This window comes from Ziziphus jujuba, chromosome 3 (genome assembly GCF_031755915.1).
Source record: "Ziziphus jujuba cultivar Dongzao chromosome 3, ASM3175591v1".
NCBI lineage: Eukaryota > Viridiplantae > Streptophyta > Magnoliopsida > Rosales > Rhamnaceae > Ziziphus > Ziziphus jujuba.
Window position 1 is genome coordinate 31768160 of NC_083381.1, and position 13834 is coordinate 31781993.

At 30.8% G+C, this 13834-nt stretch overlaps 1 protein-coding gene and 1 long non-coding RNA gene across 4 annotated transcripts; one reads left to right on the forward strand and one right to left on the reverse strand.

The window, feature by feature from the left end:
- Nucleotides 1-318: 318 nt before the first annotated feature.
- LOC132803207 (uncharacterized) lies at nt 319-5683 on the reverse strand. 3 transcript variants are annotated; one of them, XR_009638232.1, is made up of 4 exons: nt 4896-5683; nt 1752-4174; nt 1053-1231; nt 319-539 (listed from the first exon to the last, which is right to left on the reverse strand). It is a non-coding gene; the product is annotated as an uncharacterized LOC132803207 (long non-coding RNA). The 3 variants fall into 3 exon arrangements; XR_009638230.1 differs by having other exon boundaries at nt 1053-4174; XR_009638231.1 differs by having other exon boundaries at nt 1053-4309.
- Nucleotides 5684-8521: 2838 nt separating this feature from the next.
- LOC132803184 (transcription factor MYB3R-5) lies at nt 8522-11750 on the forward strand. Its single transcript, XM_060815458.1, has 7 exons — nt 8522-8613; nt 9015-9069; nt 9428-9485; nt 9655-9749; nt 9863-9966; nt 10172-10300; nt 10477-11750. The coding sequence occupies exons 1-7, from the start codon at nt 8522-8524 to the stop codon at nt 11513-11515; spliced, it is 1572 nt and encodes a 523-aa protein (XP_060671441.1). The 3' UTR covers nt 11516-11750.
- Nucleotides 11751-13834: the final 2084 nt, after the last annotated feature.

Here is a 13834-nt window from a genome sequence, read left to right on the forward strand (position 1 = left end):
CATCACAATTGACCACAATTATTTTACATTTGGCATCAATTATGCTATAGCTAAAAGCATTGCTATGGCTAAAGCAATTTAGCTTTAAAATCATTTTTATTCATATATAACAATTTTAATTTGTAATAATTTTTTAATACAAATAACTTAATAATATATAGATATATATACATATAGGAAAATTCTATGGTGTGGACCGGTCCGTACCACAGAACTACTCTATATATAGATATATATATATATATATGTGTGTGTGTGTGTGTGTGTGTGTGTGCAATATATGATTTCTATTAACTTGAGCAAATTCAAAACCCCATGTAATAAAATACAAACTTGAGCAAATTCCATCAATTGATAAAAAGTTGTGCAAAATATGATTTCTATTAACTTAATTTCCACTCATCAAATATGTCATCTGACATAATCAAAGAGTCTTCCTTGTAGAAACCACATCGCTTGCACTTCTCATTTGAAAGTTGTGTCAAAGGGTGAAAGCATGAGCACCATAAATTTCATTAGCCGGGTCCTCGAGTACTTGGCTGCAAGTGTCACATTATTGATAAATGAAGAAACCAAGTCTTCAACAATTCTAATTATATGCACAGTAACAAGCTGAAAGATCAGTACTATATATGACTAAAAAACCATCAGTTGACAAATTAAAAGATCAGTACTGTATAACAAAAAACAATGTATAAATTTGGTATGAATTAAACTCTTAAAACAATGTATAAATTTGGTATGAAATAAACTCTTAAACTTGAAACAGGACATGTTTGACCCCGCTTAATGCATTATCAATGTATTATCTATTATAATATATAAAAGAAGATAACTATCCTGCTGCAGATTTTATGGCAGTAAAGCCCCAATATTTTTCATTCTCACAATGCTTAAAAACCCTTCAACCATATCAACTATATCTCTATATGTACTATATTAATTAAGCTATAATTCATTATTTGAAGCAGATAATGGTCCTAGCTACCCTACAAAACCCTTTTTTCTTCTATTTGTAATATAAAATGGAGGGGGTGGAAGAAGCTGTATACCAGCAGCATGAGTAAGTCGGGTAATTCCTGCAACGGCTTCTTTTGCTTTCCATGGAACAGCAAGGGAACTAACTTGATAAATAGATAATACAATTAGACATTAGTGCAAGCAAATGATATTGAACAGAAGTCTATTTGTATCTGGGAAAAATAGAAGCCATCTCAAACCAGCATCGCGCCTGTGAAAAAGAAAAGACTGTTAAAATCATGACCTTCTGCAGATTACGTGAAATTGGCAACATGATGACAATATAACTATAAACTTCCAAAAGCAACAATACAAAAAGAAAACTGACTATTCAGGTTAATAAAATATATTGCAATCCGATCAAACTCTCATTAGATGGAAGTGCCATAGTATTAGATGGAAGTGCCATAGTAAAGACAGTAAAATATTTTCAATATTTCGATCACTATAATATTTATTCCATTTTAAAGGCAGTTATCAGTTAAGTGTGTTAGACATGCTGGAACCACACATATACACATACATAGATATTTTTGCCTTTCTAGCAAGCCATACATGCATGCTAATTTCAAGCATACAAGTACCTACACAGCATCAATTAAATGGATCTCATGGTTAAACCACTGCATGCCTAGATTAAAGTTTGCTATTATAATATAAAATAAAACATAAAGGTGATGCTAGAGACAGATGGACAAACTAAAGAGATTAGGTAAACAGTTATGACATACTAAGAATTTAGAAGGCCACCGGACTACAGTAGTCAATGCACATTGCCATGGCCATGAGGTTTGGTCTATTACAGGGCAAAGTGGTAAAGGATCATATGTAAATTGACTGTTGAAGTAAAAAAAATATAAATGCTTCAAATCATTAATTGACAAAAACATGACATTAAGCTTATATGCATTATCTATATATAAAATAAAACCATGCATGAAGGCTTCTTGTATTGTGTACTTATTATGTGGTTCCAGAGCAAGCTGGGCATCATTATCATCCAAGCATGTAACTTTTTCCTGTAAGCAATGGCGAATTTGACATGCTCAGATTACATATGTATAAAGCTTTTTCCAGTAAGGCATCAATAGCCAGTCATACCTGCGTTAGAAGCTTTGCTTGTGTCGGTTCCATTTCAAAATAAGAATTTGGTCCTGAAAGTGGCAAACTACAGGGAATGTGTGTCATCTGATGTCATTATGTAAAAGGGAATCTTTGTCTGACAATGCCTACAAATAAAAAGCTACACATTCCAATCAGATTGTAAACACTACAATCTGATTGTAAAGAAAGCAGCCAGAATTTACCAAGGCAATATTTATTAATCTCACAGCTTCACATCCCAACTATTCTATGTTACCAAAACCAATTTGTACCCATATGAGAGTCCAAGACCTAATTCCTTTTGCAGCAACTACCAGTTATCTTTAATCATATTTACCAAAAGTTATGTTTAGCCATATCAAGATGCTGCAATACAAACATTTAATGACTAGATCAATTCATATACTGACAGGTTATTTCTGCACTAAGAGAAGCTGACCCTGAATCATCAAATTTAATCCTTGGTATAGACTACACAAAAAGCAATGAGTGGACAGGTAAATATTCTTGTTCCTATTTTATTTTTTGGATAAAGTTTTTATTACCAATATGGAATTCTGTAAATGGAGATGAAAGGCTCTTGAGCAGCAAGGGTATTTTAGGTGCTTAACATTAGAGGCTATTACCTATATGTGTGTGTGTGTGTGTGTGTGTGTGTGTGTGTGTGTGTGTGTGTGTGTGTGTAATTGTGCATATATTTCAAGGTAATAATTTTTTATGAAAGTTATGGTGTTATCAGTTCTCTTTTTTTCTTCTGAAAAGATAACAGAGAGAAAAATTCTAAGATATTTATAAGTTATAAAGGCATCCATAATGAAAATTCTAGCCAGAAACTAAACCAAAGTTGTGGATTTGAAGAGAATTTAACCCTCATAGAGCTCAGTCAAAGCATCCTATAGAGAAAGAAACCCTCGAAGGCCAGACACAATACTAAAGAGATGATTATCCATCATATCCAAATTACTAAACACTCAATCATGTGGCTAGGCTGCCAGCATAATCAAGAGATACATTAAATGCAATTCAACAGAAGCTCAATTTGACCCATAGAATGTGCATGAATTGAAAGGAAACCAAAGTGCCCATAAAATTGACTTATAAACAGAGAAATACATAATTACCAAGTAAACCCACAAAAAAAAAAAAAAAAAAAAAAAAAAAAAAAAAAAGAGCTTCTAATTCTATATATGGTGCTGAAAAACCTAAAGGTTCACAAAGATATACTACAGCATTACTGTGTTTTTCTGATGTAACAAGCAACATATTACACATGATGAGCATGTGGGAACATATATAGCAAAATTATGCACGAATAAGTAAAATTAAGCACAAATATGAACAATAATCAAATCTAATTCAACCATCATTAAATTTAAATAAAAAATAACCAAATCTCAACCATCAAATAAGAAGAAGAAAATACCTTGATTCTTGAAATTGAAGAAGACAAAGAAATAGACAAGTGCTTCAAACAAGAAAGAAACGAGAGGGCTTTGAGCGAGCGAAATTAAAAGCAATTCTTCTCCTTCAATATGCAGATTTGAAGAAAACGAATAGAAAGAAATTTGAAAACAAATCAAGCAAAAAGAGCTTCAGATATGAACTTCAGAGCTTCTTGCGAGCTTCAGAGCTCAGAAATTCAAAACAAACTTCAAAGCCACTACCAAGCTTCGAGATTTGCACTGTTAGGTAAATTGTCCTTTGAAGATTTAGAAGATCTGTCTGTCTTGTCTTCTATTTCCATCAGCTCCTCTGCATCTATTTCTACATCTTCCTCTTCCTCATTGCTGTCATTGTCATCGTCATCACCTTCTGAAGCTGCATCAGAACCTATAGACTCATAACCAAGTATGTTTTTCTTCAATCCTCCATAATGTTTCTCATTCTCAAGGAAATTAAGGTCTGGTTTGAAAATGTGCAAGAGTAATTTCCAGATCTATCTCCTCTTCTAGAGAAATCTCGTGTCTCAGCTGATCTTCCAGCTCTACAAGGACTGATCCTGGACGAACAGCTGGGTTGCCCTGAAACTTTGCTTTCCTTATTGCAGATACTTCAATAAAAAAAATTGAACCCTTTTATCAATTTCTTCTTCATGAAGAATTCTCTGTAGTGATAACAAACTATGATGACCGACATATTTAACTAAAAGCAATTGTAAAATGGACATGAACCTTCAGAGATAAGCCTGAATAGCCAAACGTGAACCATCAACACATGAAATAATACCCGAAAAGAAAAGGGGAAAAAAAATTAAAATTAAAGGGTAACTACTAAAGGGGAAAACCCAAACAAGGAAAAACTCCATACATTATCCTAAAATCTGAAAATTCTATCATTAAAGAGCTTTTAAGACCAGAAAAATGTCTACCAATGCGTGCCAAAATATATACATAAACCACAACAAAACTTTTCTTCATATAACAACAATGACAGAAGCAATTAAAAGCATAAATTGAATTTTTGGCAGAGAAATGCATACCAAAATATCTACGTGTCTCCACAAGAGAAAATTTTTTCCAACAACAACAATGAGAAAAGCATTTAAAACCACAAAATGTATGATTTATTTCTTTAGTGCACCATCATAGACAAATTTTCTTCTCTAGATACTACTAATCTAGACAGCATGCATATGAATCAATCACAACAATGTAAAAATGCATTAACAAAGTAAAGAGAGGAAAAAAAAAAAAAAAAAAAAAACCGAAACAAAACAAAACAAACAAACGATAAAATAGTTCAAAAGCAAAAGGCAAACCCATCATGCAAACCTTTAGGTGAACGGTCCTGAAGCATTGACCCACACTCGGTGACAAACCCAACAGCAACTTCAACACTATCAGCAGTAGGATTGTCCAGCAAAACAGCAAGCAATTCCAATGCACGAATCTCATGAGCCACTTGCTGGTTCACAAGGTGTGCTATGAACTTAACAGCGGCAAGTAATTGGGGATTGTCATTCCTCTTACATGCCCTTTTGAGTCGCAACGCAATCCTTCTCAATAGAAGATGACCCACTTGAGGAGACTTAGTGTTGACCACAGAAACCAATGCGGCAAGAACCTATGTGAATCCAGGCGATGCCATCTGAGATTTCATACACGCGCGGCAGAAAAGCCCTCTTCCACGGATCAGATTCTCGGAAAACAGTTCGGGGATTATGTATTTGATATTGGAAGCGTTGATTTGTTGACGAGGCCGTTTATGGATTTGCGAAGAGCATCCCACGTCAATCTATAATACTCAACGGAGCTTTTATCCATCAACCGAGCGAGTTTGAGTAGAGGAATGTAAACCCCGAAGTCATCAATATGACGCCGTTCGATCCCTGCATTGTGTCGTCCTCCTGGCTTTTTCTTATTCTTCTGCTTTGATAATAATCGTCGTGACGATTCGCCATTGTTGAATCTTTGAGCTTCACAATTTTACCTTTTTTTTTTTTTTTTTGGGAAGAATGGTGGGGCAACGACAACAAGAATTGAAACGACAATATAGAAAATTTGTTGCTTCTTTCCTAAGCCTACTTGATTTAGAACTCCATTGGAACGGATCAAATTGAGCTTGGAGTTATTATTATTATTATTTTTTTTTTTTATAATAAGGTTTGGTGGTCCATAATTCCATGTATACAATTACAAATTTCGTGGATTTTTAATTTCAAGGAGTAATTATGTCAATTTTTTCTTTTTTTGATATTGATTAATTAAGTCACCTTGCCTTTCAAAAAAAAATAAAATAAAATTATGTCACCTTGATAGCTTCTTCGATACTAAATGATTTCATTGCCAAACATAGAACTCTATTGGAATTTGGGATGCTAAATATAAAAAATTGGCCAATAAAATTGAGATTTTTGATATCTTTGTTTGCCTTTTTTTTTTTTTTTTTTTTTGAATATCTTTGTTTGACTTTGCACTGCAGCTTTCAGTTATTACTATTATTATTTTTTTTTTATAATAAGGTTTGATGGTCCATAACTTTACATGTACAAACTTGGTGAATTTTTTATATCATGAATTGATTATGTAAACTTTTCTTTTTTTGGATATTCATTAATTATGTGACTTGGAAACTTTTAGTACTTTTTTTTTTTTTTCTCTCTCCAAAAGGCTAGTATGCTTATAACCTGTAAAGATTATCTTTGCATCCACCAAGTCCTAAAGCTGCTTTTTTTTTTTTTTTTGTCCCTTTTCTAAATAAGTTTAGAATTCAAATCCTCTATATTAAAAATTACTATTTTTTTAAATATTTTCTGACATAAAATTCTAAAACCTTTTTTTATTTTTATTCTGATGAGAGAAAAGTTGACAACTCACAATAACTCCTATAAAATTGTTCAGAATGTCTTTATTACAATAACGCGGATGATAACTTATTAAAAAGTTATTGAAAAATAACAAAAGTCTATTGCTTATTTAATTGTTATTGGAAAAGTAACAAAAATCTATTGATTATTTGAACATTATTAAAGTTAGAAATTTGAATTCCTATATTTTTTAAAGAGTTTGATTGAGTTAATTTTATTTTGATAAATTTATTGAGTTAATTAAAACCCATAATAATTCTAAGAATATATGTTATTGGCCAACTAAGATCCTAGTACTATAATCATAAAAACAAATAAAATAAAATAATTCATTTTAAAAAAGAGTAGTAAAATAGTAACAATTATGCCAAGTTATTCTTACGGTGGATCCAGTTATAAACTTACATTTGGATATTGCAAGCCAATTAACCTACCATAAATTAGCATCTACTATTAATCTCAATTTAACACTGTTTTTAGACCTTGTTATTCTTAATGTTAATTTTTTAAAATTTATATTTAAAAGAAAAAACAGTTTTCTCCAATTCAAAAACTGCATGTGTATATTACGCTATTTGATTATTTCGGAAAAAAAAAAAAGAATTATGCTTTTTCAAAAATTAAGATATTTGTTTTAGATATTCATGAATAACATGATAATATAAATTCAAATTAATAAATAGGATCATCATTTAATAGAACTCATATATGTAAAATAATGGGTGACAAGTCAAGGCATCTAAATAATAAAATTAAAAATAATATCAAATTTAAAAATTACAAATTGTTTTTTATTTCTCATTCTATTTGTTCGGTTCTTTTTAATTTAATAGAACCAAAAGGTATGCTTGATTTAAGTTTCTAATAGTTCTCAAAGTGTAAAGACCATTTAGGAAAACGAATCAATCAAATAAAAACTAGCATTTTTTGTTTTAAGCTAAAAGGAAAATTAATATAAGACTAAATTATCTTTTTCTCAAATCTTTGTCTATCTTTTTCTCTAATCAAATTAACTTACAATAGTTATTATATCCATTAATTTAATATTCAGAAAACAATTTTTAAAAATTATAGAAAAAGAAATTATTCCAAATATATTTTCAATTTTTATGTTAAAAAAAACCAATAAATAACATAAAAAAGAATAGTTTAGTTGTGGATAGAGAGGCATGCAAATTTTGTACAATTAAGTTCAAAAAACAAGAAAAGCTAAAAAAAAAAAAAAAAAAGTTCAAAAACAAGTTTTTATCAAAAATTTCAAAAAACAGTTCGGTTTGGAGAACTACGTCACTTTATCAAAAAGGGCTTTTTTAAAACACAAAAAATAAAAACAATAAAAAATAAAAATAAAAACAAAAAACAAAAACAAAAACACACTCAAACGTGGAAAGCTTGAACACATAAATTACGTTGCCGTTTGGGATCACTCTCTTTCTATTTCTTCTCTGTGTCAGTCTCTCTCTAAACTCTCTTTTTCTCTCACTTTCCCGCTAACTTTCTCTCTCTTCCTTCTCCGTCGCTCTCTCTTCTCTCTCACCGTCAATCTAACAATGGCTTGTTTTCCAAGCCCTCTTGCTCTCTTTCTCTCTTTCCAAACACCCAAATACTAACTGATTGATTTACATTTTTACTCTCTTTCTCTGTCTCTTTTTGGCTTTATTTTCTTAGCCGTTACAAGAGTTTCGAAAACCGCGTTTTTCATAAAAGCTAAGAGCAAAAAATAAAATTAAAAAAAAAAAAAAAAACTCTTCTGGATTTTCCTTCAAAATACTCAAAAACATTCCCTTTGATTTTGCTTTTTGCTCTTTTCTTTTCTATTTTGTTTTCTCATTGTTTGTTGTTTGTGATCATGACCGTTGAATTTTGAAGGGTCTGAGATCTTTTAGTTATTTATTTATTTATTTATTTATTTTTGTGTTGTTGATTTTTAATTTTTGAGTGGGGATTAAGTTTTTAAGAATGTGAGTTAGGGTTTGGGTTTTGGAATTTAAAGTCTGATTAAATTGGAGTTGAACATTGAAAAAAAAAAAAAAAGTGAAACTTTTTATTTTTGTTGAGCAAAATTATGCAAGAAACAGCTTATTAGCTAATATGGAAAAGGAGGAGGGTTTAATTTCTTCAAGTCCTTCTGAATCTGATAAGAGTTGTGATTATTTGGTACCCCAGCCGGCCTCTGTTCAAGGGTTTGTATTTCTTTTCTAATTTAAATTTTGAGGTATTTATTTACAATTTTAAAAAATTGCTTTCTTGTAACATGAAGTGTTAGGATTTGGTTTTACTTATTTATAGCTGGGGTTATACTATAAAGGTTTCATGGCATATGGTTTAGCTGAGAATTGACATAATTACTAGAAATTATAGAGTTCTTTTCTTCATTGTGCTCTTTAAAAAATATGGAGCACACTATTGATTCTTAATATTTGGTTTTGTGGGTGTTCTTTTTTCCATTGAGGAACTCCACCAAATTTAAAATTAAAATGTCGTGTATTCACTATGCTAGTTGTCATTTATGAATCCAAATTAGTGTCTTGCATTAGGGCATAAACTATGAGATGTGATTAATTTTTGATGCATTATCATTTAGGAGGATAATAGGTCCTACAAGACGATCAAAGAAAGGTGGCTGGACAGAGGAGGAGGTAAGTATCTAGCTTCAAGCTGTTGGATAGTTCTTAGATTTATGAATGGTATCGTTGTAGCTGAGACTGATTGATAATTGAATCAGGAATTTGATATGCATTGCTCTTTGATTGTCAAAATTTCAGTGAAACCATTGAGGTTTGATTAGTTGAGCTTGATTTAATGAATAGATTTCCTGTGCGTGCTTGCCTCTTTTTAGTAAGAGACTTGTATCATAATGAACTACGTAGTTTGGGTGCTTAATTGTTATTTACATGGAGAATTTCAGTTTCTGTCAGTGTAAGGAAAATCATAATCACTTCGTGATTCACATTTTATTAAGTGGTAACCGTACGCATCTTGTTTCCTTCTTAACAGGATAATATTTTAACTAATGCAGTCCAAACATACAATGCCAAAAGCTGGAAAAAGATTGGTGCGTATGCTCAAATAGATGATTTTGATTATTTTTCTGTCATCTCTTTAATTAGTTTTTATTTTGCCACAAGTAAGAATACTTTTATGTAACTATAAACCCTTCTTTCTCTTTGTCTGGGAGTAGATATTGGTTTTTAAAAAAAGTTTTATAATCCTTACTTTTGCAGCTGAATGTCTTCCTGATAGAACAGATGTTCAGTGCCTGCATCGCTGGCAGAAAGTTCTAAATCCCGAACTTGTTAAAGGGCCCTGGACCAAGGAGGTGCAAAATGAATTACTATGCAATTTGTTTGATTTCAGAACAAACATGACTGCGTTGTTTACGTGTTATATATATTCCTGTGATGATTTGTTTCTTTTGTTTGTGAAATCCAGGAAGATGACCGAATCATTGAATTGGTCCAGAAGTGGGGAAAAAAGAAATGGTCTGAGATTGCCAAGTTCTTGCCAGGCCGTATAGGCAAGCAATGCCGAGAAAGGTAGTAGAACACTTTAGTGCAATCTTCAATTGTTAATTTCTGTATTAAGTTTTTCTATCCTATAGCTGTTTTTAAGTGGTCAAAAAGCAATTTTTTTTCTGATGAATGCTAAAGATCTTTCTCCTTTGGTTCTTTTTCATTTTCCTCTCTATTTGGAAAGAACAAATTGATAAACTGAGTATAACTCATGACTTGTTTTGCTCAGGTGGCACAACCATTTGAATCCGGATATTAAAAGAACTGCATGGACTAAAGAAGAGGAACTGACTCTCATTAAGGCTCATAAAATATATGGGAACAAGTGGGCTGAAATTGCAAAGATTCTGCAGGGAAGGTATCGTCAAAAACTTGTAAGAAGAATTTGAAATTAATGTTCCAAGCACACTTGATAAATGCATTAATATGTGTCCAAAACTATTGCGATTTGAGGGATAACTGAGTTAATTGCATTCTAGTTTTGGACAGTGGAGGAACTTCCTTTAATTTTTTCCTTTTTTTGGAGTTGAATAGGACTGAGAATTCTATAAAAAATCACTGGAATTGCTCATTAAGGAAGAAGTTAGATTACATTTTGGCTACCGGATCTGATTCATACAATTATCAACAATCAACAGAGAGCAGAAATCCTGAGGTTGTAAAACAGAATCTTGAGCAGAGAGTCAACTCTAAACTGGATTCGGGTCAAGAAACTGCTACAAGAAGGGAAACTCATGTAAAATTTTCAAGTGGAGAAAATTATAGGTTTCTGAGAAGAGGGGATGATGTTATGATGAGTAAATCATCATTAACAAGCAATTCTTTTGGGAAAGGTGCAGCTACGTGTCTTCTGACCACTAACGGAAATCAGAAAATTCCTAACAACGCAGCCGTGCTCAGGGAATCATCACATAATACACCTGCTAACAAGCCTTCGAGAGCAATTTATGGATCCCCAAATACCTCTTTCAATAGTCCATTATTTGGTAAGCCAACTGATCAAAAGAGAAGTAATAATGTCGAAGCCACTGGAAACCTAGGGAATAGGTGTCTCGGTTTCTTGTGCTACAAGCCACTCCAGCTAGAGGATTTGAACATATTTTTGGCGACCGGTAGATTTCCAAGTACAGATAGCTACATCCAGACAGCTTCTACTCCAATTTTGCGTCGTCCATTAACAAGCCAAGATAGAGAAACACCTCTACCAATCAACAAAAGCAGTCCGGATTCCATATTGAGAAGTTTATCCAGCCAGTTCAAGAATACACCATCTATCATAAGAAAAAGAAAAGTGTTTGATAAACAAGACAGCAATAATGCTAATCACAGAAATGATGTTTACTCTGAGAAAATCATGAGTCTCTTGAACAACAGCCCTCAGTTCCGACGCGCTCATCCTTATAGTAGATATGCTGTCAATGGTAAGCTTCAATCTCGAAAATATGGAACTTCTGCTCTCATTAAGTCCGTAGAGAAACGCCTAGAGCATGCTTTTGACGTCGAATGGAATGCTGCCAAAGCCATAACCAGAAACTCAAATCTACATTATCCTTCTGCTGCCAATTCTCGTTAAAAGTCCATTTGGTTTGTTTTGATCCTCAAGCTTCTGTGAAGAGACTATGCTGCTTGGCTTGCCCATCTGGTGAATATGAGTTTGAAAAGTGAAACTCTGCCCATCTCTCCTTTACTATTCTTCCCTTTAGCCTTACGAAACTCATATGCAACAATATGAGTGGCTTGGATTTGATGCAGATGTTATTTTCTGATGGATCATGGGCAATTCCATGTAGAAAATGTACAAAGCATAAAGAAATAGGAAAATATATAAATATATATTCTTTTTTCTATACAGATTTGTACAAGCATGGATATGAAAATGTTCCTGATCAGACTGATCCAAACGAATATATATTTGATATTTTGATATAAATGCCACCCCAATGTTAATTCAAATTCTGAAATATTCTTGGAACTCATATAGAGGAATGCAACAGCCAGATGCTCTGGCTTTACTACCTAATGCCTTCTGTATGTTAAACTAATAATTAACGATTTTTTTTTTCTTTTACATTAGTTTTGTAGTAAAACTTCTTATCTTTTCTAATTAATGTATTTTTTATTTTAATTATTTTACTGAAAATAAAAGTGAAAGATGAGTTACGGTTATATTTTACAGATTAATTTATTATTGTTATTGGGTTTGAGTATACGTAATTCTATAGATCATATATAATTTCTTCTCCCACGAAAAAAAAAAAAAGTCCAATTATTCAAAATTCAAGAATAGAAATCTCACAAAATCTTGTAGCTATTTTTGAATTCTAATTACTGGATAAGGTAAAAGGAAATATGATTTGAAATCATATAGATGTATATCGGGACACCAAAATCTAAAGGAAAACTCAATTATTATTATTATTATTTTTTTTTAATAATGCTAGCACCTTTCATGTATCTTTTTTAATTGTTGAAATATCAGTTATCTTTGACAATTGATTAGCAAATCCATGACAGGGTAATTTTAAGATTAAAGTAAATTCAAAATTTACTTTTTGTTAGATGCCTTGACCAGCAATTGAGAAAAACTAAATCTGGTAAAGGTATTTTTGAAAGGAGAGAGAGAGAGAGAAAAAAAAAAAAAAAAAAGGGGGGGGGGGGTGGAATTTGACCCAAAAAAAAAAAGAGTACTATTTTGTTAAAAAAAATAATGACATAATTTACTGATTTTGCTTACTAAATTTGCCAATAATTTTAGACAATATTATTTGGCCATTATTCTTTAGAAATTTAGAGAAAATCTAAACCAAAGCTTGTTTGGCCAATTTGTTTTAAAACAGCTTTTTGTTCTAAAAAATAGAAAATTATTTTCAAAACAAAAATAAATTTGTTTAACTATTATTTCAAAAACAGTTTTAGAAAACAAATAAAAAAATATTTAAAAAATATTAAAATAATATTTTCTGTTTTCTATTTTTAATTTAAAAACTGTTTTCAAATACTATTGACTAAATACACATTGTTTTCATGAAATAAATAAAAATAATTTTTTTATTTATAATTTTTAAAATATTAATTTAAAAAATGAAAATAGAAAATATGATCAAACAGTTGTTTTTGGAAAACTGTTTTTTATTTTAATTTTTCAAAGCAAAAATTAAAGAAAAAAGAAGACCAAACATATAATACCCTTGATCGGCTCCCAAAGAAAAATATGTAACTAAACCCTTTTGTATTTTTTTTTTTTTTAACCTATTACTACTTTTCTACCAATATCTCTATATATATAAATATATAATATACAATCATTATCCACTTAAAATATCTTGATTTTATAAAATTGGAATACAATTCAAATCAATTAAACTAAATCAGTCATTTTTATTTTAGTTGACTTTCTTACATGGTATCATAATTTTATAAAATCAAAATATTCTTATTATATCATTATTCTATATATCAAAATATTCTGACTATATAATTATTTTATATATATATATATATATACATATATATACATATACCCACCTAAGAAAACTTTAATTTTACTGTACTACATGTTATCATCCAAAATAAGTTGGATGCATACATCCTACCAATTTTGATGTGACGTATATGTATTTTCTTTTACATCCTATTGATGTTGGTGGAGCAAGTTGGTCGCTTCAAAATAAATTGATTGAGCATGCACAATAAAAAAATAATATATACAGATATACATATATATATATATATACATATATATATATATATATAATTTTCCAATACAGGCATCCATATTTTATAAAAATGCAAACATAATTTTTGAAGATTCTGTTATTTAAAATATTAATATAGATAATAATTTTTGACAATTTAAAACCATATCTGTATTTTAATAAATTGTGAAACGCCT